This window comes from Colias croceus, chromosome 13 (assembly GCF_905220415.1).
Source record: "Colias croceus chromosome 13, ilColCroc2.1".
NCBI lineage: Eukaryota > Metazoa > Arthropoda > Insecta > Lepidoptera > Pieridae > Colias > Colias croceus.
The window spans coordinates 1,956,682-1,982,259 of record NC_059549.1 but is presented as its reverse complement, the minus strand read 5'-3'; the positions used below and the strand labels follow the sequence as shown (position 1 = coordinate 1,982,259).

At 31.5% G+C, this 25,578-nt stretch overlaps 1 protein-coding gene across 2 annotated transcripts in view; it reads left to right on the top strand.

Moving 5' to 3' along the window:
- Window positions 1–543: 543 nt before the first annotated feature.
- Window positions 544–25,578, top strand: part of LOC123696738 (organic cation transporter protein-like) — a 45,646-nt gene continuing 20,611 nt past the window's right edge. The window contains exon 1 of one of the 2 annotated variants that reach the window (XM_045643099.1): window positions 544–748. In XM_045643099.1, coding sequence (XP_045499055.1) covers window positions 667–748 — 82 coding nt within the window. In that variant the 5' untranslated portion in view covers window positions 544–666. Of the gene's footprint in view, window positions 749–17,090; window positions 17,287–25,578 lie in introns of those variants that run through there. The other variant, XM_045643100.1, reaches the window with a different exon arrangement.

The following is a 25,578-nucleotide window of genomic DNA, read 5'->3' as shown; positions in this document are numbered from 1 at the left end:
TCCTGCAATTTAAATTTTCCCTCATCACACTACGGGATACACAATTAACATCTATTAAAACATTTTAAACTCTTGGTTTGCTAAAATTTCATGGTGTATCTTCACAATTTGTTTGTTTTATGTGAAGTTTATCCTACTACTTTTCTAAGTCCTAATAAATGAAGTAATTAAATTTAAAATTGCTGATGGCACAGTGGCAGTTTGTGGTTAGATGATCTCGATTTTCACAACGCGTTCTGGGCCCGGGCGGGTGGCAAGAACGTAATCTAATATGTACATAATTAATACCCGGGACAATTAATCTAACATGTTATAAATTTCAAACTTTTTTAGTAAGTTTTTTATGTAAGTACTGACCTACTCATTGGTCATTAAAACGAGCACCCATAAATTTTACAAATATTAACAATTAAATATATTTATCGTCTAACGAAGGCAGCATTGACCGCAGAGGCGGTTCGAATCGTTGGACATCCTTGACCAGTAAAGCGTTCATTCTCCGCGCGGCCACACGGTGATACCCTCGCGTTCAAACTTCCGAAGCATTCAATATATACCGGACGTCAGTTTGCCCAACCCAGTCTGAAGCCATGCGTCTTCAGTTAAACGCGAGTTCACTTAAACCACGTTTAGTTTTGTGCAGTGAAGTGAAGTGAACCAGGGACGATGAAGAGAGACATGCCTCCTCAACCGGAGCTACAAGAATTACTCCAGAAACCGATCGTCCTCAAGAAATGTACTCCGAAAAGTACGTATTGATATTGTAGATATACTGAGAGTAAATGTAGAATATTTTTGTATTTAAGTGACATTTGAATAGTACCGTCAGTTACGGTTTAACGTCAAAGCGTGCATAATAACAAAAACTTATTCAGATTTTCAGTTTGAAACTTCAGTGCAATAGATTATAAGAATTTTCATAACAATTAACACTTGATAGTGTTACATGCGCGTAGCAAGTGATGTATGATGGAAACATAATTATTATGATTTACCTATATATTTTGGCAAGAACTGATGCTGTGTTTATCTTTAATGTTTTGATAAATAACCACGAATTGTGGACTTGCCAACTTCGTATAATTTTCATTCATCTAAATGCTGAAATGTGTATACTGTATAGTATCATAGTCTCATATACTGAATACTCACGAGTTAGGTAATTCATAAAATTTTATTTCCAACTGATTAAGCTGAAAATTATAAATCATTCTAACTTCGTGGAAAGTATATTTGTAGGAAGTAACAATAGAAAATCCTAGTAGGTAGTGTCTAGTAGAGAGCATATTATGGCTAATAAGGTAACTAGAAAATCCACTGAAATAAACAAGAGTTGAGAATAGATTTGTTTAATTATTCAATTAGAGAGATAAAGAAATTAAATAACACAATGTGTTTTCTGCAAAACAGGTCCACTTTGCATTTGAAACCACAACTTGTTTACGGTACACTTCAAAGGTCCATAAAATATTACTTATGATATCATTTAACATTCCAAGGAGATACTTAACCTACGTTTCCTTTTGTTAAAAACATGTAAATAAAACTAAAATTATTCAAGTAATCTCTATGAGCATTAGGGTACCTAAATAATTAATGCTTATCTACAGAATAAAAATAATATAATACTAGCTTCCGCCCGCGACTCCGTCCGCGCGGATGTCGGTCTTCGCGTGGATGGTTATTTCTCCATTTTGAGTACCTCTGTCAATAACATCTTATAAATATCTATTGGACCCAATTCCCAAATACGGCTAGGCCTATAATAATACGCAACGTGTGTTCGCGGTTCTACGGAACAACGTCTATGGATAAAACTGAAAAATTAAGATTAATTTTTTTCTACGTATTTTTCCAGGATAAAAAGTATCCTATTTTACGCCCAGGATAATAAGGTATAATTATACCAAGTTTCATCGAAATCGAACTGCTAGTTTTCACGTGATGCCTTCACATACAGACAGACAGACAGACAGACAGACAGACAGACAGACAGACGGACAAAAATTTTTTTAATCACATATTTGGGTTTGGTATCGATTCAGTAACACCCCCTGCTATTTATTTTTTCAATATTTTCAATGTACAGAATTGACCCTTCTACAGATTTATTATATGTATAGATATATAACAGAATAATAATTCGCCGGTGGATGTGATTTGTTCCTAATATCAGTTACGAATTTAAAAAATACCCTGTCCAGTTTTAAAAAGCTCAGCTCTCAATGATCTTCAACAGCTAAACAGATTAGAATTTAGATAGAAAACTCAGGATAAAATAATCTATGACAAGAAAAACTAAATTAAAAAAGTTCCTCTGTTTACTAGCTACGATATCACAGAGGCAGACATAGAAGTAATGAAGTTAAACCATGTTAAAAAAATATTATGAACAATTTCTAATTTTGTGTATTTGAAAATATCATGTTGAATTTTAAAAAATCAAATATTTAAAACATTTAAGAGCAATTTAATCCGGTTTGGAAGCCCAAATACCACAAACGAATGTGAATCATTTTGTTCGCTGTTTTATTACATTGAAAACGTATTGTATTTTATCATAATATATAGCATAATAAAATGTTAGATTTATAGTCCTAAAAGGTACCTATATTCATTTTTCGTCTTCAAATGATCTAGTTTTATTTGTCGCAATGCTGTTTTGTGGTACCTATAAAACACTTTATATACATGAGTGATACTATAAAACTGAATCGTACTTCTTGTAATTTGATATGTTGATATAAAGGTGTAATAATAGAAATAAGATAACTTTATGATTAGGTACCAATGGAGGTCTAGACGCTGGGAGGTACATAGTATCTCGTAGGTACCTAATGGAAGGGATTAGGTTATTATTTAGTGCTAAGCTTATAGTATTCCGACGATTATTTCCAAGGAAGAATAATATCGCTAAGAAAGAAGATCCCACATAGCATAAAGAAGTATAAAGAAACCACAAAAAAAAAATGTTCCGTATTCGTAAAACACGTAAGTGTGGCGTCTGATTATTTCGTCCGATTTTGTCAGAATCGATAAAATAAGAATAATATTATGAATGTTCGGTCTGCAGATTAAAATTAGAAACAAATATTTGCATGTTTTGATATCAACGGGGCCACGATCACATTTTTATAAAAGCGGGTAGAATATAAAAATATTACGCGCTTTTGAAATCATAATATATTACCTACGAAATCAATAAAAATCACATTAAAAATCTACGCATGCAAAATTCATTTAGTGTTTTATTAATCGTGATGTATATCTTCCTATTAGGAACTGTTTTACATATTTTTTGTGATCTTTGAAAGATGGTTTTCAACCCTCAACCCCTAAAGTTTGGATACTAAATAAAACTTACAAAAAAATATGATTAACCGAAGTAAAAAAAACCTTGTTTTATTGATTTATTATTGTTGTTATGATTACTAAGTCTAGTAGATTACAATTCAACAATACTATGACGAGCTAGGTTTATTCGATTTATTAGCCATTCTTCGCGTCTTAAATATTGTTATAATAATGATTGTTCTGAGAATAAAATAAAAGAAAATCAAATGAGTCCGATCACCGTTGAAGTAGCTAGGTAAAATATATACGTAATACATTTATTACCGCCTTTTTTATGTGAAGAGCAGGCAAACCTCTTTTTGTCAACCGACTTCAAAAATGAAGGAGATTCTCAGTTCAACTTAACCGATTGTATTGATGCTTATCTATTTGAAATCTATTAGCTGATACTTTTTTGGTGGTTTGTTGATCTTTTTTGTTTGAAAGCTTTAATACCTAGCTTTGAGAGCCGAACTAGACAAAATTTAAATGGGACCCTTTTCGATTTTGTCCAGTTCTGACTAAAAAATTAATAACCTACCTATATTATAGTTAGTGCTGTTTTCTTTTCGAAACAGTAAAAAAAACTTCTCTTTTCTTGCTCTTACATTATATATTATATTTACTAGCTTACCGCCCGCGGCTTCGTCCGCTTTGTCTCAACCCTAATAAATTATACACTAAAACCTTCCTATTGAATCACATCAAAAATACATATTAACTCAATAGTCAAAATCCGTTCCGTAGTTTTAAAGATTTAAGCATACAAAGGGACATAGGGACAGAAAAAGCGACTTTGTTTTATATGTACTACCTAGGTATGTAGTGATACTTTTATTATAGTAAATATTTATTGTTTAGGGTGTTTTCTGCGACGTAATATCACACGAGTGTAACAGTGTAAACGAGCTTATTTCCTCATAAAATTGATTTAAATATTATGTCAATTTGTAATCATTAGACATTTTCTAAATGCTTAAGTATAAATGGGTATAAAATAAAATACAAAAATGTGACGTTTATTTGCAACGTAAAAACCAAAAAGATTCTAAAAACCCAACTAGTTTACGCAATTTATTTTGGAATACAATTATCTTTAAGTAGGTAGTACTTAGTTGAAAAAAATTCTAACAAAGTAATGTAAATCACAAAAAAAAAAAAAATTCCCCTCACAATGATTTGGGTTAATTTCCAAGAAATGTTCACATAATTAAATATTTACTTAGGAAGACAAATGTCTACACGCAAGCAGTCAATGACTCATAATATAATATATTAAAATTACCATAAGAAAATGCATGGAAAAAGTTTACTATATTCTCGATTCCGGTGCTTTGTATTTACTTACAAGGTTTCCGGTATATACAACTTTCAAGCAGTTCCAAGGCAAACAGTTAGTTATAATATTGCTTATAAACAATCCCGTTATTATTGCGATTGTAGTAATATTTTGTTCAAATAGAAAACACTAGCTTTCCGCCCGCGGCTTCGCCCGCGCTTTGAAAGAAAAACCAGCATAGTTTCCGTTCCCGTGAGATTTCCGGGATGAAATCCTATCCTATGTGTTAATCCAAGTTACCCTCTATATGTGTGCTAAATTTCATTGTAATCGGTTCAGTAGTATTTGCGTGAAAGAGTAACAAACACACACACACATCCTCACAAACTTTCGCATTTATAATATTAGTAGGATTACAATATAGCATACATCAGGTTTATTTTGTTTCCTTATTTTATCATCTTTGTTTATTTTATAAACCCCATCAGTTATAATAAATTTAAGAGGGTAATATATTCATCAACCGGCAAGAAAAAGCGATATATTCCGAGTGGGTTATTTGGTCTTGTTCAGATATTTTCATATATATTATTTAATTTTCAACGTAATTATTTTAGACGCAAGCTGTTTCCCCTAAACACAGGTTGCCCAGTAACCTAGCTAGGGAAACATTGGCTTGTATAAATTGTTTTGGTAGCCTTTTTATTTATATACTTTTCATGAATATTAATTATATTATATTGTAATAAATTGTAATTGTAATTAATTAATCAAAGCCTGTCACCACTTGCTGGCTCTCTGGGACCTTCTATATTACACGCCATCAATACGTGAGATACATAAGGTGATTAAAGACAATCCAAGTGCCCAAACTGTCCTTCTAATTTGAGAAGGTTATTATTGACACTCCCTTTACGACCTTTCCTTTTTGAAGGTATTTAGCTCAGAATGTATCCGTTTACTGTTTAGCTATAACATGTTGTAGATATAATTGTATCTTCTTCTGTAATAAAACTGTTATGAGAGGGATGAAAAATGAAAGACATAGGTAGGTATTGTTTTGATATTTTTTTAACATTATAACTAGGTACTTAGTTTATACTTTTATAGGTTGTTAGGTAATAAGACATGATCAAGCCTATGTCCTTTCTCGGGTATCAAAATATCTTTATACCAAATTTCATGTAAATTGGTTCAGTAGTTAAGGCGTGATTGAGTAACAGAGAGACAGACAGAGTTACTTTCGCATTTATAATATTAATATAAGTATGGATTAGTAGTTAGTACTAAGCTATTAGCGAAAATAGATTGTTTTCTTAGAAATTTAGTATAACAATACATTGTAAAAAATTTATTCATTGTTACCTACATAACGTATAGGTGCATTAATAATTGTATGGTTAAAGAATCCTATCCTATATTTCATTTATAAAATTTACAAAAAATGAGCCTATTCCAAAAATTGTATGTGAATGTTGTTTGCCGGGAATCCCTAGTGGGATTACCACGAATATGGTAGTCCATATTCGTGGTATTTTTTACATTATCAGTATTTGAGCTACAAGATTTATTATGTAGATGTTTACTATTTAAAATTTAAATAATTCGGACCATCCTTTATACATACGTTACATAGCATAGTAGGTACGTGATAGTACCTACAAAACATATCAACAAAATGAGCACCTTTAAAAGTTTGTTTTATCTATACATATAATAAATCTGTAGAAGGGTCAATTCTGTACATTGAAAATATTGAAAAAATAAATAGCAGGGGGTGTTACTGGATCGATACCAAACCCAAATATGTGATTAAAAAAATTTTTGTCTGTCTGTCTGTCTGTATGTATGTGAAGGCATCACGTGAAAACTAGCGGTTCGATTTCGATGAAACTTGGTATAATTAATTATACCTTATTATCCTGGGCGTAAAATAGGATACTTTTTATCCTGAAAAAATACGTAGAAAAAAATTAATCTTAATTTTTCAGTTTTATCCATAGACGTTGTTCCGTAGAACCGCGAACACACGTTGCGTATTATTATAGGCCTAGCCGTATTTGGGAATTGGGTCCAATAGATATTTATAAGATTTTATTGTCAGAGGTACCTACTCAAAATGGAGAAATAAACCATCCACGCGAAGACCGACCAGCCGCGCGGACGGAGTCGCGGGCGGAAGCTAGTATGTAATATGACTGTTATTTGCGGGGGATCCCAATACCATATTCGTGGTAGTTTAGTAGTTCCAACGACAAGATTTATTATGCAAATTTTGTTAAATGTTTACTATTTAAATAGTTCGTGCCATAATTCAATACATTACTTAGCATAAAACAAAACATATCAACAAAATGAGCACCTTATGATATGACTGCTATTTGAAGGGGATCCCAATACCACATTTGGGGTATTTTTTCACATTATTAGTATTCTAGCGACAGGATTTATTATGTAAATTTTTTAAATGTTTATTATTTACATAATTCATACCGTAGTTTATACGATGACACATGGATTCGTACCTATACAGCAAATAATAGGAAAAATTTCATTGCTCGGGATAGTCCCATCTTACCGAAGATTAGGTATCTTTGAGGAAATAATTGTTACATACCTTTCATTTCATTTATAGTGGTAATAAAAGTATGTACAATTACGTGTTACATTTCATTATGGCGGGTGCAACAGATTGTATTATGTCGGATTAATTTTAAGAAATACCAGAATAAAGCATAAATATTAAATTATATATCTACAGAGATTTGAACATCACATTTTAAAAGAGGTTCCCTTTCATTAACTTTGTATGAAAATACATAATTACCTACTAATTGAGTATGTAGTCCTAAAAGTTGATAAATGTTCAAAAATTTCTCATCAGTATCAGTGAAAAATAGCACCTACAGCTACGTCAGGCTATATTTTTTAAAGTGGAACTTTTATCTGGTTTGTGTTTAGTCTGTGCGGCCGGGACCCTACTAAATATGTTTCTTTTTTCAAATTAGGTACTAGGTAGGTACTTCTAAAATCGATGATAAAGTTTAATAATGCCTAGTACTTCTTCGCACCAATGTTTTATATCAATATCACTCTGTATTAAATTACATTTATTATATCAAGCAAATGGTTATAATTACTAAAATAATGTAGGTAGATTAAACTTACCTAGATTACCTAATACTTCATGATATAAGAAATACCTGTGGATTGTTATATTTATTGAATAGTTATATTAATAAATAATATGAGCTTTTCATGGCCTTCCAACGTGAAACGTGTTTAGAAATGATTTATGGTGTATTTCGCACTAAATGCATTATGTATCGGTTCTTGTAGTTGCGATCTAACTTTCATATTTATTTTTAGGTGTACGTTACAGCAGTTTGAATTGTTATTACATTACATATAATATGGATAATTTCTTTTTTTTTAAGCTTTTCTGCTTACCTAAGTATTAAAAACATATTCATATAATATATCTGCTATGTTACCAATCTAAAATCTTTTGCAAAATGATAGAAAATTGAGCTATTTGTGCTCTGCCCTACACTACCGGTTGTCTGGAAGAAATCGCTATTTAGCGATAAGGCCGCCGTTAGTTATACAATGTATCCTAGTTTTGTAATTTATTCAGAGCAATAAAACATAAATAAATAAATAATAAAATTTATAACGGAAGTCTCTTCTGCTTTCCACCTTTTTGTATCCTATTTGTCCAAATTGATATACTTAGTTACCTATAGATATTAATTTTAAAATCTGATTATAATAAGTATTTTATTGTTCAACACTACACAATTCTTATATTTTATTCTATAATGCTTTCATGTCTATAAAATCTAAATCGTGTGACCATCTATTGAGGTAGAGACTTGTCAAACTTTTTAATATAAGTAGGTATATTTTTTTGATTTCAATGGCACCTAAACACTCAAGTGTTGCACAATATTTTATAAATTACTTGTGATTTAGGTCAAAGCTAAACATAAGTATAATATTATCATAAGGCCTTTATAATGATCGTTAAATCTAGTTATTGAATTGAGTGCTTCAAAGAGATTGTTACATCTAAGTTGAATCTCATTATTTCTTTTAACATTTATCACTATCAGAACATGTACCTCTAATTCACCTTCATGAACACAAATTAAACATTTTACTGTATCACTAATTCACTAGTCAATACATAGTATAAAACAAAGGCGCTTTCTCTGTCTCTATATCCCTTTGTACGCTTAAATCTTTAAAACTACGGAACGGATTTTCATGCGGTTTTTTTAAATAGTTGAGAAAGATTCTCAAGGAAGGTTTTAGTATATAATTTATTAGGTTTAAGACAAAGTGAGCGAAGCCGCGGACGGAAATCTAGTAATGGAATATAACAAACACAAAGTCAAAAAGTGTCATCGAAATCATTGGCGTTTCGAAGGTAGCTCTTCATTCTCTGATGTAGAGTCTTTTATTCCAATGTATTTACTAAAACATTGCGCTTTACTTTAGTACCTAACGTAGGTACATTTACGTAGACTTCCATTTTTAATTAGTTAAGCTCAATACATGGTGGTGGTGTCTCTCAATGTTAGTCAGAAGGACTTATTGTCCTATGTCCCCTATGTGGGGCAGAGGGCGTCCACAGTGCGCCGCCATCGCGTTCTATCTTGGGCTACGCTCTTCACCTCCGGCCACGTCAACCCAATCGCCTTAGCTTCCGCCGCCACCGAACGTCGCCAGGATTGCCTAGGACGGCCACGCTTCCTTTTCCCTTGGGGAGTCCACTCCAGGGCTTGCCTGGGTATATGCGATGTGTTTCTTCTGAGAGAGTGGCCGATCCATTTCCACTTGCGGCGTGAAATTTGGCGCAAAATCAGCGTCTCGTGGCAGCGTTCCAGCAGTTGTTCGTTTGATATTTTCTCGGGCCAGTAAATTCTTAATATTTGGCGGAGGCATCGGTTGACGAAGACCTGGATTCTTTGCGTGATAGCTTTAGTAACTCTCCACGTTTCACTACCATATAACAGGACACTTTTTACGTTGGAGCGAAATATTTTAAATTTCACTCCACGTGTTAGCTTCTTCGATTGCCATATGGATCGTAGCTGCGCGAAGGTTGCCCTTGCTTTGGCGATTCGTGAAGCGATGTCCTCTTCGGTTCCTCCTGTATTGGACACCACACTGCCTAAATAAGTAAATTGCTGGACACCTAGTCAGAAGGGCTTACACATTTTAACGCGGACGCGTGAGTGAACTGAAGGTTCACCCTGGTAGCGACATGCGCAAGAGCGTCCCCCCTAGACGGCGATCTCGAACCTCGCGTCAAACAATATAACACAAACTTGTTTTATACGTATCCTTCGAGATAAAGCAATAAACAGTAAGCAATAAACAAAAGTTAACGGTAGCATCCCATTTTTCATCATTACCTGTTAAAAATAATCAATATCCTAAATTGGTCGCCGTTACTCTGCGCCGAGTTTTAGCAGATTTTGAGGTTATAAATAAATAACCTCAAAATCTAAGTTGTTACCTAACCTAGTTTAAACTAGGATTTATATGAAAAATGAAAATCGACCAGATAGCAATTCAAATCGAATGCCTAAGGTCAATTGATATGCAGATGCATTGAATAACAACACTTGTTAAACGTTACATGCCTTCTAATCTCCTTAAAATTGCACAATTCCAATCGTGACATTGACGTTCCAATTACTTCAAGAAGTACTCAATGACCACCATTATGTTATACTAGCTGTGCCGTGTGGTTTCCGCGGACAAACCCGCGGGCAAAATCAAGTATTTCTTTATCTCATGTATCATTCTGATATATAACCTATATTAATTATTACAGTAAAGTTTCATCCAAATCCATGTAGTAGTTATTTCGTGAAAGAGTAACAAACATCCATCCATACGCACAAACTTTCGCATTTATAATATAAGTAGGTAGGATTAACCCATCTAAACCAAGACTATGTTGCAACATATTATATTATCAAAATAAACAAACTAATCACGTGGAAATAAATATTGTGTGCGATATTAACCCGCCTTACAACATTTTTGAATAAATTAGAAACATGAACGATGAATCATTTTTTTATGTATCGATTTCATGGTAAAGGTTGAATGGTAAAATTAATGTAACGCTCAATAAAATATACATAATATGTTATCGTATAATAATTAATAATGTTAGACTCATAAATGATATTGATGCGTGTAAGGTATTTTTGATTAATTGTATTTCATTAAAGTTTATGTATGGATCTATTAAGGTATAGTATCAACGTTAGTTTTTTTTTCTTTGTTTTTATAGTAGGACTAGCTGCTTCGCGCGGTTTCACCCCCGTGGCTCCACTCCTGTTGGTCGTAGCGTGATGATATATTGCCTATAACCTTCCTCGATAATTGGGCTATCTAACACCAAAATAATTTTTCAAATCGGACCAGTAGTTCCCGAGATTAGCGCGTTCAAACAAACAAACAAACTCTTCAGCTTTACAATATTAGTATAGAGTAGGGTTAACATCGGACCTCTGACGTCATTGTGGTTGATGGTGCAGTGCGTTTTATCTGTCTTTTCTATGGGTATTGAAAAACTAATATTTCTTAGCCCAGCCAGCTACGTGCTACTAAATACCTAGTTATTATTCTGTGGCCCAGCTCTATCTCTGCAGACGGCCAGTTATATGCTAAATGTTTTCTTTTTTTTATAATGGTAGGTCAAGTTATACTTAAATGTGATACTAACCTTAGCCTTGTCTAAAACCAAAACTTTCACCACGATTTGAGTAGGTGGTGTTTAATGTTTATAGCTGCCAAAGTCTTTCTACAAATATTTATTGCTAGTTATCTTTTTTGTTGTTTTAATATTGAATTCTTGATTATCATTAAAAGGCAATAAATTTATTAATAATTGACAATCGTCTAGGGCCTATGCTATGACGGCAAGTTTATTTTAAGTTTTTAGTTACAAAACAATTTCTGAGACAAATTAACTCGACAGTGTTAGTTTAGACAGTGGTTTATTAGCGAAACAAATACATTGACACGATTCTATATAAATATTTGAGCACTTCAAGATCAAAATCTCCATGCTTATTTATATCGATGAGCCACCTAACTCACATTTTGATAACACCTCACGGTTTTAATCCCAAAATAAAAAAGTGATTAAATAGTTATTAAAAGTTGTACAATTTATACCATTTATACAAAGAAGATATTGATGATATAGATCTTTAATTGTTCGTGAGTAATGTTTAATGTGTATGGATTGTGATTTATACTAATTTATCAATAGGCATAGGTATAATTACATTTATCATCATTTTTTTTTATAGAAACCTATGGTGAGGAAATAGCAATAAACTAATAATTAATGTTGTTATAATACCAGTAAAAGAGCGATTTATTATCAGTTATCACACGTTACTGGAAATCTCCTAGACGACAGGCGACGGATCTCCAAAATGGTAGGTAATCGAACAATGCCAACGATTTTCTAAGAGGCATTTCAAGCGGTTACCATTAATTACCCTCTTAACTTTCGCAAAGCAGTTTAAGGAATTTTACTCTAGCCTAAGTAGTACTTGATGTTGCCTAGTGGTTGACTGTAAACGTGGAGTTCCTTATTTTAATTTAGTTGTAAGTATACCTACATATTGATATTATCGTGACATATGCAGACACGGTTCCAATCAATAATCCTACAACTACGTTTATTTTGAAGTTGCGTTAGATCATTAATAAAAAAATAATAACCGCTTGTCAGAAATACATCGATTATAATTCCAATGGAAAACCATGGAAATTCCATTAGAAACTATAAATTATCTACCTTTAACATTTGTAATGACCATTTATTACTAATTACGTAAGTGGAACCGCTAAATTGAACACAAATAAAGATCTCTTGTTCAAACGAAGGTAATATAATACCGTTACACATGTAACCACACTATAAAATATTAATATGTGGCGTTTATTCTAGTAACTAGTTAAGTTAAACCAACCATATGAATATTTTATATGGTCTCTAGATTTACTTATAGCTAGAAGATGGTTTTAATAGATTTGATATTTACTCGAGACTACACGTGAAGATAAATATTTAATAAACTCTTTAATATTATTTGAAGAACTCGACGTTTTGTTTACATTGTTCGGGCTACACAGCTAAACCAAAAACTAAAAGAGACGCGAACATTAAACCGATTTCAGAAAAGGAGGTACTACGTATATTCTATAATCTATGTTATTGCAGAAGGCAGAAGCAATAATTTTAGATTCTAGTGGAATATCTTCATAGGTAGCTTAAGCATGACATGAAGCACATATTACCTATTTATTATATGTATAGATAATATAGTTGGCAACTGCCACATAAAATACTGCTTAAATATTTTAACTTCTTCTTTATACAACAAAAAATCATTTATGGTAAGTACCCTTAAGGTTAAAGTAACATAGTTTAGAAAAAACAAGAGATACGTCAATCTAATGGCGGCTCTACATTGGTGCCGTGTAGTGCACATTCGAATTTCGATGGTTGCAATATCAAATCAAATAGAAGCTTTTATTGCCATCATATGGTCTACCAAAATCACTATTTATTTCCACAGATCATAATATAATACTATACTAGTTTTTACTATACCTAATGTACTTAGGTTATACTATATCACGGAGGCGCGAATGTGTGATGGTGGCGCGAATATTAGAAAAGCTACCGTTATGACGAGAGATAGCATACCTTTCCTTTTAAAGGCTCAAATATTTTAAAGATCTTCAGTGAGCATTCTAGAACTAGGTTTCACTAAATATTTAATCTTATAATCTAACAAGTAGCTAACAAATAAAGATGTTTATACTTTCACTATCTGCTCCGCGCGGTTTCACCCCCGTGGCTCCACTCCTGTTGGTCGTAGCGTGATGTTAAATAGCCTATAGCCTTTCTCGATAAATGAGCTATCTAACACTGAAAGAATTTTTCAAATCGGACCAGTAGTTCCCGAGATTAGCGCGTTCAAACAAACAAACAACCAAACTCTTCAGCTTTATAATATTAGTATTGATTTTAATAACTAAATTAAAGACCATTTACATATTTTTGCATACATATTTTTAAATACAAGATGTTCCTTAATTTTGAATTAATATTCTAGAATGAAACGAAATAAAAATCCGAACACATTCAAATGGTTATATAATATTATAGGTTTGAAGATATTATAATATCATGAGCCTAAACTCAGCTGATAGGTACCTACTTCCTTGTCTTCCTTCTTTATTTGTAAATATTGCAGGTATAATTTTTGACGTAACCAATCATCAATTATTATTGTTAAATTAACAGAATTGTGTAGAAATCCTTTTTAAATCCTCCAGGATTCGTATACCTATCTTACGTTTCCCATTATTTAATGACTTGGGAAAATTTACAATAATCTGACGTCGTTTTTTATGTATGATGTATGCGAATCATGCTGGATGTAAATTCTGCTTAATATTTAGCATTTCCAATTAGATAATAATAGTGGACACAACAAGTTTTATATGAAAAATACGCAGACTGCGTACGCAACCTAATGCGCAGATTTTTGTTTGTATAATTATAAACGCCTGAACTTTTTAAAAGAGCAAAATTGTTTAAAGGCATATTAACTTTTATAGCGCCTACGCCTTCGGCGAAGCAAAGGCCTCGTTTGTAATAATGTCTCATCAATAGTAAGTTTATTTTTCAAATATTTATTTAACGTTTTTTTTGCAATATAAAATTGTGTTATTGGAATTGGCAATGCCTGCCAAACCTAAGTGGCCCAACACGAATATTCTAGTACTAGCGCTGTTTGCCCCGGCTATTCCCATCGCCCGGGTATTACCTATTTTTGTTAATTTTTCACTTTTTTTAAATATTTTTATTCTAATTCAAGCAGAAACAAATGCAATAAACCGAAAGTCATTAAATCGTTCAGCCGTTCTTGAGTTGGGGTTATCTCTGGTTCTACTGAATCGAATATAATACCTATTATCTCTGGATCTACTGAATCGAAAATACATCGAATATCTATATTATATGTTATTTTAGATAATTACATTATTTTACTAAAATTTTACTATTCATATGGATAAATGGTTTATTCCTTCGCAATAAACTTAAAAATTTAAGGATTTTTTTTAGTCTGCGACATCGTAGCATTGCGCGAAATGGTATTGTTTACCTGTTTGGTGGAAATGATGAAGCAGTCTTTTGGCAGCACCTATACGCTAAAATTCAAACGATGTGTGGTGTACCTTGAATAAGAATGAAGTCTAAATGCAGGTTACGTTTTTATATTTTGTTTATATAACGTACTAAGGTACTAAAAGAAAATGCATTATGCAGTAGCATTTCTAGTGAAAAGAATCAAAGTAATTATTTTGTGAAAAAAAGTCTAGGTAATTTATCGTTATTATGCCGGAACCAACTTTTTTGGATTGAAGTATGTTTGTATTTGATACCTAGTTAAATTATCGAGGAAGGCTAAAAGCTAATACTTCTCCATACTAATATTATAAATGCGAAAGTAACTCTGTCTGTCTGTTACTCAATCACGCCTTAACTACTGAACCAATTTTCATGAAATTTGGTATAGAGATATTTTGATACCCGAGAAAGGACATAGGCTACATTTTATCCCGGGAAATAGGATAGGTTTTATCCCGGAAATCCCACGGGAACGGAAACTATGCAGGTTTTTCTTTGACTGCGCGGGCGAAGCTACGGGTGGAAAGCTAGTAACCTTTATAATACGCTAAGATCCAATAACCATAGGGGCTGAGCTTCAATGATAAATGTTACAAATATTGAAAAAAAATTTTTTTTAACGAAGTTGTGTCTTTAGAGCAATGTTAATCTTAGATTATTGGATGTGAAATATTATTAAATACATAATATTTATACAATACTTTGTCATATAGTCTTTTTGGACAACAAACCAAAAATTATTAGATTCCGTTACGTTTTTGAGTTACAGATAGGGCGTTTGTCCACTACAAGGAATTTTACGGTCCGGCATTCCGATTTTTTACGGTCCGGTATGGCACGCCATTAATCTAAATACTAGCTTGTGCACTATACGTAATTTTACTGTCCGACATTTTACTTTTCCATATTCCGGATGGTTTTTTGTGTCTACGAGCTGCTGTAGGTATAATTATTGTTTTCGAATGCCCACTTGCTTGGATTTTACTCTTTTTACTGCATATACCAATTGAAAGCAAGCTCTTGTTTTACTTTCTTTTAGTTGGCAATGAGATTTGAGAAGTCGGTATTGTTATCTTATATACATTGACCTATAAAAATTTAATTATTATCTAAGTAAATGTTGGTAAGTTAAAGTTCAGGTGGGAATAGCTTTAGCTCCTCGTTACCGATTAAAATAAATAAGTGAAACACGCATTTTAAATCTCTTACGGAACTTTACTTTTTATTACAACGAAGTAATATAATATTTCACCTTCTATATTTTTTACTCGTTTCTTGTAAAATGCAAAAACAATCATTTATGATAGCATTATACCGCCAAACTTCCTTGAACTGTACCGCACTGATCCGAGTAAAGACGGACAGGTGCACAAGCAATTCATCGGTTTTTTCATGCCACACCGGACCGTAAAAAATCGGAATGCCGGACAGTAAAATTCCTTGTAGTGCACAAGCGCCCTAACGCTACTGGCACGACATTTTTTTCAACCAACTTCAAAAGATAGGATCTGTAATTTTTTTCGGATTGTTACCTCAAAACTTTTGAACGGTCAATGATTTTTTATTTCATTAAACGTATAAATACCATTACAAAAATGATTTTTAATTTTATTAATGCACTTTTACAAACTCTACTCCAAATAGGGGATAATTATTGGGACTATTCGTATACATTACTAGAAAAGAAGAGAATAAAAAAAAAGTGCATAAAAATTGCATACGTAGGAAGATACATGTTTATATTCATAATCCCGTCTAATATAAAGCTAGCCATAAAAAATTATCTTTGTAATACTGTACATACTGTAATGTCTTTGTTTACAGGTAATTTAAATATTAGTTAGGCTTTTTAATTGTTCTCTGAGCCCATGTGTTTTCTGACATATTATTCTAAAAGTACAATTGTTTTTATGTGGAGTAAGACTTTATACATGTTTTCCTATACCTACGCTTGTTAAATTCAAATTTAAACAAAATTGAATTTTAATTACCTTCCTAATGGAAAAATGATTTATCTGTTTCTATTATTTACTAAATACTTGAATACTCAAAAAATATAAGAATGAATATTTAAAATACTATAGCTCTTTCTACTACTTTCGTACAACCCCAACAGTAAAGGCTAACAGTTTTGTATAACCGTCTTTGTTTGTTTAACGATGTGAAACAATTGCTGATCTTAATACGATAATTCCTTGCATTTATATTAGTGGCAATGAGTGACTGCGAACGCAAGTTTCAGCCATATCAGTCCCTGCCGGAGCCGCGCGCAGATCCAACGCGCAAATATATAAAAGATACAACACGAAATGTACATAATATAGTCGAGACAAACTGTGATTTGTGATTGTGTCAATGGGTGAAATGAAAATGACTACTTTCCCCGATATTATGAGAAAATGCTTCAAAATGGGACTGTTCAAAAGTGAGTTGCTTTTGTTTTGCGAACATTTCTTTCGGATTTGGAATTGAAGTTGTAAAATTTGTAAAATTTCCTGGAGAAAATTTTTATTTAGGACATTTAAAGTGACTGATATTAAATGTATCAAACTAACCAGCAGCATTTCTTAAGAAAATTTAATAAAATTATTTTGAACGTGTTTGGTAGGATCTATTTATTGCATGTAAAATTAGCGTTTACATTATAATATGGGCACTTGCTTACATTTTTCGGGAATTCATAAAGTATCAAATATTTTTCTTTTGCGTTATTTAATTACTTAGATACTTAGCTGCATACCCCAACAAAAATATTTATTTATTTTTTACTTTTTAAAAGAATCTCTGAATGAATTAAAAATAAATTGCAATGTTTAATGTTTCCAGTAAAAGAATATTAGTATCAATGACTTACAAATAATTACATTTTATCTTTCATTAGCTAGGTACGTACCTATATATTTAATAAACATTAACGTTAGAGTATAACGATTAATTTGAAAATAATAATGTTCAAATCGTGTACCTAACTATGTAATTTGTATTTTGTATTCGCTTTATTCGGATAAATAGCTCATGCTGAAATGTAACTTATATCTCAAATTAAATTTCAAATTCAAACAATGCACTATAAGTTACTTAATATTCATCGGTGTATCCAGACTAAATTTAATGAAAACAAACAATTGTTAAACATACATAATAGAAGATAATCTATTTTCATCTAATAAAATACCACAGATAGCACAAGACAAAGAAATAATCAAGAAAGAAGGTTAACAATGCAGTTAAATCTCTTTAGTGCTTGATAAAGTCAAGTGTCGTGTGTCGAGGTTTTACATTTATTTCTTCAGCCTTGAAAGGGTTTTTTAAATTGTGAATGTTATACTAAACTTATAATGTTATGTTACAATATACATGGTCGTTTATTTTTATACTAATGAACTGGATATTTAAGTCTTAAAATATGTCTTGCTGTATTCAACCTTTACCAACCTTTGACAATGGTATCTACTGTATAAGAAGAATATGAATTAGTTAGTTATAACATAGGCAGTAGTTTTAATATCTTAGCAGACATAGAGACAGACAGACAGACACTACATAGTGATAAAGACAAAAAATACTACGCACTTTATATAAATCGTGCTCTATTCCAATTTTTTGTACAGTTTAGTTTTCCAATTTCTAAATCCTACCACCCCAATATAGGTATTAACAATGACCATATTTTTATTATTGCATAGTACATTATAAAGTCATTAACAGTAAATAAATTGATTAGTGTACTTTATATTTTATTTCATATCTCAGTGATCATCCATTTTTTTTTCGAATTAGGTCGAATAAATGTTCTGTTAAATTTCTACCGCAACAATAAAAGCTCTATACTTGATATTATGTGTGAAAAGGGTAACTTTATAATAATGATAATTCGTTACTTCTTGCATCTTACCATTCAATTTTCAAAACACTTTTTGATGCTCTGCATAACTTCCATTTTTACTAAGGGCCAATTTACTGCAAATAGGGTGGAGTCTCCTATTATCGGCCTGCTCCTAATATCGGCCTTTTCGAGAAAATGGAATATAACTATAAATATCGATCTTAAATCATAAAATTTTTTATGCAAAAAGAGACTCTATATACATAAGCAAAACCTCCCAAATTTCGGTGTGGGTACCTTAACTGTTGAAGATTCAGTTGGCCATAGAGCACGCGCAGGTACGAATATGCGTAGTTTGGCGGCATTGCGGAGTCAAATCCCTGAGTCGACGCTTTACGTGGATAAGTATTTTAATGGAATTAAACAAACCTATAGTATTTAAATTTATATGTTCTTAAAGAAAAACAGTCAAATTATCGATAAAATAGTGTGTTTTTACATTTATTTGTCTTTTTAATGAAATAATTGCGGGGCCGAGATTAGGGATCTGTATTTATTGATAAATCTCAACATCGGCCGGGTGGTCGATATTGGGGTAATGTATGAAAACTTTAAATAACATGTTTAGCTATTTTATATGTTAGCAGTGATATTAATAAGGTTAGAAATGAAACAGCAGCTCCGTTTGATCAGTAGATCCTAAAGTCGGCCGCCTAAAAAGATTTTTATTAGCTGCGGCCGATATAGAGCGAATCGATGCGTAATAACGGCCACCTTAGTAAAACCTTTTCTACTACCATTGGACTTTACAATAAACAGGGCTAGTGATACAAGATGTATTTTAATTTTTGATAATCATGTCGGTTCAATCTAAAAATAATAGAGGCAGTGAATGCCGTCAAAAATCAAAGTATGAGCATCAGAGACGCAATTCGACAATACAACATTCCGACGACCACTTTACAAGGTAGACTTTATGGAAGAATAGATACAGATTGCACAGTTGGTAGAGATACCGTCGAAGAAGATGAAATTGTTCAATGGATGATACGGATGGCTATTTGCGGTTTTCCTAGATCACGTAGCAATGTGATAAATAGCGTTAAAAATATGATGAAGGAAGATAAAAGATCCAATCCGTTTAAAATGGACAACCAAAGAAAAAGTGGTATTCCTTGTTTTTAAAAAGACACTCAATTCTTAATGAAAGGGCTCCAGAAGCTATTACTCTGGCCAGGGCTGTAGTTACAGAAGAAAGTGGTTTAATGACTTACAAGAACATATAAAATCAATCGGGCACGGAAGACATAATTATTACAAGATCCACGGAGAATATTAAATAGGGATGAGACGATCTTTAGTATTTGTCCGAAGACAGGTGAAGTAATAGAGCCTAAAATATGGAAGAAAATTTATACTTATACAATAACTGTTTTGCTAGTCATATCTGCAGCAGGAGAATCTTTGCCTCCGATGGATGATTTCCCTATATCCATAGACCACTAAAGTAATCGTTTATAGAAACATCCTTCTGGTTTCTCAGTTTATCAAATATTGGGTGGATGAGAAGTGTATGTAGTATTCTATGAATATGTTGCAAATGGCTATAATGATTGGGTGATTTCTGATAACATTTCAAAAAAAATCTTTTTATAGTTGATGGACACAAGTCTCATTTAACCCCGTATCTTTATTAATTGTCTTAAGAATACTGAATTAGTTACATTACTTTTAATTTTTAAGACAATGTAACGAAAATACCAATCATGATAGGTGACTAGGTGAGTTAAAAAAATGATTTGTATCTCAATTGATAATAAAAAATGTTACCAGTCTTACGTTTTATTGATCTAACTTCACCTTAGAAAAGATATGCCGATATTAGGGCCAAAGACGGCAGATATTAGGGTGTTATCTTGCTATTAGTGGCCGATATTGAGGGAAATCGGCATACTCGAAATAAAAATTCTATATTTAATATAGTAACAATGGATTCGTAATTTTGAAAATGTAGTAATGGAGTTTCAATATCTATCTATCCAAAAAAGGCACTGTAAGAAAGAAAAAGCTATCAATGTAAAAATTACATCCAGTCAAAGTTAAAAAAAAGTTGACATGGCCGATAATTGGTGCCACCACCCTATATATTTTTCCTTCTAAACAGTTAAATCTAAAACAGCGCAGATATCTTAGTATTATATAGACATTCTGTAACTATATTTCTAGCTTTGATTGAATACAAATAAGCCAATATTTAACCTGAATATTAAGATCGAACCTTGCGTCGAGACAATGCAACCAAATAAAATCTTTTTTTTAAGATTTATTGTTTACCTAATTGCTTCACTCTAAAGTCCTTGATTAATATTTAATGGGTTAATCATCTTGATCATAATGAATAACATTATTGAAGTGAAATTTCTTTATCGGGGTTGGAAAAAAATTTAGTGTAACATTTTTTCGTTACGCGTGACATTTTTCCGTTACGCGCCATCTTTTTCTTATCTTTTACCACGCGTGATTCGTCGTATTTCTATAAAGTTGCATATAGTAAAATATTTTTTGAAAAATAAGGTCATAAAGAAGTTTCACTTCTTACGTGTGTACACTAGTACACGCACACCTTTTTTTTAATTAAATGACACCTAGAGGCAAGAAATTGGATAATTATTATTTATAAACTGTAATTGTATTCAATCAACAAATCAACGAGGAATGTTTTAATAGTAAAAATACTTGTGATATTTATATATTAAGTACGTGATATTGCAATGTTCTGCTTATCTTAAACAATGTGTTTCCATGTAACTAATACCATTTGTTCTTGTAGAAAAATATTATTTACTATCTTAGGTTTTATTTTACCAGATTTAATAAGTAAGTTAGTATACTAGGTTTATGTTTCCATAATATTAATTGAAATTCCTATTATACGTGAATTCAATTATATTTCAAGTGATAAAAAATAATGTTGTGTGTGTTACACTTGTTCTTATAAAATAAAATAAAAAAATAATTAGAAAGAAAAACGGAAACTACAAAATTAATTCTAATTATAATTAGGCTTTATAAAATTTTGACAGGATATTATATATTTTATGGGATTATATACCTATCGTGGTATTGATATTTTTGAAGATATATTTTGATAGAGCGGCTTTATCCTATACCATCAAATTGATTGCATTAATAATTAATTACCCATTACACAGAATTGTAGTAAAATTTATTATCATTATTTGGCTATTTTGACACACATTTTAATCTCTCATCATTTAGCTACTATTATGTATTCTGTGCTCTCATCACAATTTAAGTAGGTTACACATTTTTGATACAGATAAAAATAGTAAGAGATTTGCTATTTTAGCAATTTTTTATTGAAATACAATCAAATATACGCCACGCCCTAATTTTTTAACATAAAAAGGCTATAGAGCTCTTTTTTTTTCATAACTGTTTATTCTCTGTGTGCCTTTTTTAGTTTTCCGTGCCCTTTAAAAAGGAATGATGTTTTCAAAATTCAATACAGATATTCAACATTTCGTAGCTTAAGTACTTATATTGAATAATCAAATAAGAAGCCACAAAAATGGAAATTATTCTGCGGTTTCTGTGGGTTTTTTTTTTCACCAAATATTGAATGACATCTGTTTGTTGTCAACGTTGTACAGAAATGATTACCGGAAAATACGACTTATGCAAAATATTGACATGGACTCTTAGAATTTACGTATTTTATTCAGTTAGCAGCGGGGAAAATTACACCTCACCGCAAGGTAAATTTTCAACAGATGTACGATGCAAGACAAATTGACAATCGTCACTATTTCTTTGTTATTTTAGTGAATACTACTCTGAAATTTCCTTGATACATTAGAATTTGGTTTCCTGAATTCGATATTTTTTTATGACGAAACTAATTCGTAGCAAAATTAAAAACAAAACTCATTTTCACTCTTCACTCTTTAAAATAATTATTTCACTATTTGTAATCAGTTTATCACATAAAATCTATGTAGTAATAACAACGGTTAAGAAACTGCAAGAATAAAAACGTGCAAGTTGGTATTAGTATTGAGTAATTTAGAAATAGTAGGTATACATTTTTATGGCCTAGTAACTAGATCTACTATGTGGTTATCAACGAAGGGATTGAGCTTATGATAAAACATCCGGTATTGCTTGTTCTAGATCAAAGGAATTGATTAATTTAAATTCTTACCTAGAATGACCTCATTTCATCAACATGAGCATTATAACTAAGACCAAAAGCGCACGCTTTATTGCAATGTAAAGCATTGTTATATTTTTTTCTTGAAAATCATTGTAAAGTTTTGTAAAAATATTGCAAAAATATACTGCCATTATTTAGACCTACATAATATGTGTACAAAAAAATCCTAATCAAAAAGCCTTTCAGTGATTCGCAATCAAACAGAATTAGGGACATTATAAAATATATTTAAGTATCACAATGTTGAATGTATTACAGTAGAAACCTGAATTGAAAAATAATTTGTCGCTTGGCTGATAGACGGTTGTCTTAGCGGTCGATCGACTTTATTGTATCTAGTAGTTATCTACACAATGGATTACAAAATATATGCATATTTTTTGCTATATATATCTACGAAGTTTTTATATGTTAATGCAATATGAATAATTAAATGAAATAATGAATAACTTGAATGTTGAAATACTAACTATAATAAAAAATATGCATAATTTATCGTTGGAAATAATAAAAAAATTGAATTTATTTTGTAATTTATTTGGTCGTCTATTTATCAGTTATAAAAAATCTTCACCAAAAAATTTGAACAGGCCATAGGGAACATTATCAACAAGCCTCGAACTACATAGCTTGATAGAAAATAAACTTTCATGACAAAACAATTTTATTCAGTTTCAGGTTTGTTCAGAAAATACATTATTCTCCTGCCGTTTCAATTAATCTCAAGTGTTTTAATTGATACACTTCACGATGCACGTTACAGAAGAATCATTTAAAATGCCATAACTAATTAAATAATTATTTCAATCAATTACTTATGTAGAGTACCTAAATCAGCGTTCATATATATTTTATTTAGATAATAGATAATACAAGCTTCAACCTGCAGCTTCTCTCCTGTAGTCCAGGAAAAGGAGTCTAAATGATGAGTTTATTCCTGCATCAATGCCATTCTATTATTTCCTCCTATTGAACTTTCACGGTTATAATAGTAGTCGAATACACTTCATTAAAAACCTATACTTCAAATTCAAATCATTTCAAACATAGATTTTGGTTTCTTTTAAGTAATTATTAAAAACATAATATAGGATGTTCAATTAGTTAGATTAATTCGTAACCCTTCAATCCAATCCGTTACTGCAATTATTGTTGTATCTATTATCTGCATTAACTAATTATTACGCTATATTAAGATCAAGAAACCGAAAACGATTCAAGGATGAGACTGATTTCATGCAAAAAATTCAACAATATACAGACGACTCTATATGAAATAATTTATCAGCGGTTCATTATCTTTTTCTTTTTAACGAATGAAACATCTCGTCACTATTTTTTGTTGCGTCGCGCTCCTTTTGTCCACAGATAAAACATGTACATGTAGATAGAGTATAATAAATAATATGATATTGTGTCAAAGAATATTTTTGTAGTCAGTAGATACCTACATTTTGTTGGAGATCTGGTATCCCAGGCTTTAATTAAATGTAATATCTACTACTTTTAAACCGGTTTTACATTGAACAAACAGGCAACTTTTATTATGTTTTCACCCAAGTAAAGCTGTAGTGCCTTTATGTATCTATAGTATAATGTATATAGTATACTGTATCTGTGGTATAATGATATTGTAATGTCAAATACTATCACTAAGTAGTAACTCAATTGAGCGTAGGTAATCCGCTGCGTGTAATTTTATCACACCCTCGACATCCGCGAATATGTAGCATATTATTACATAAAATATGACTACTATAGTAGTCACAGAGGAAAATATATATGGAACAATATACAATACTTGCAATAATACTACAATAAAACACGCTCTTGAAGAATTCTTATTTAAATTCAAGATGCACTCCAGCATGCAGCAGCTCATAATTAAGTTTGATTAAAGGTTGATTTTTTGTTAAAATATTTGGTTATAGTAGCAGGTATTGTTATTAGATCCTTCATTCGTAGTATGTTAACATTTATTTTTATCATACTTCGGAATCATCAATAATATGCATGTCGCATGACCTACGACAATGGTGAACCTGTTAGACTAACTGTAACTATTATCAACATTGGCTATTAGTAAATATTAGAGTAATATCCTAGCGATGTTTACTCAAATCTCTTAAATATTATTCAATAAATTTTTTTCACAATATCGTTTCGAACCCAAAGCTTTTATAAAACAAAGAGCTGTTCTAGAACATTTTAAAAATAGGTATTATCGATCAATATGCACGATACAGCACGCGGAATTAAATGAATGCACATAAAAACCTTTTTATAATATCCAGATCTATTTTTTACAGTGTTATAATTTAATATGTTTAGTTTTTGCTTTAAACCAGAATCAGTTCAAGTGAACGGGTAACATTCTGCAGTCTACAACTAAATATAGAGAGGTTCGCCTTGCCCATTGTTCATGCTCGTGGTAATCAATGATTTACCAAGAAAAAATATTTTAATGACCGCGTACCTATTTGAAAACATTACCATTTACGAATAAATGATTATGGCCTATGAATAATTCATAGGCCTTTGCAGCCATGTCAGAATAAAAAAAAGGTAAAAAAAGCTGAAAATAAACGATTGCCAGTTCTGAAATAATTCTGAAACAAAAAATTAATATTAAAACAGTTTTGGTGTTTATAACA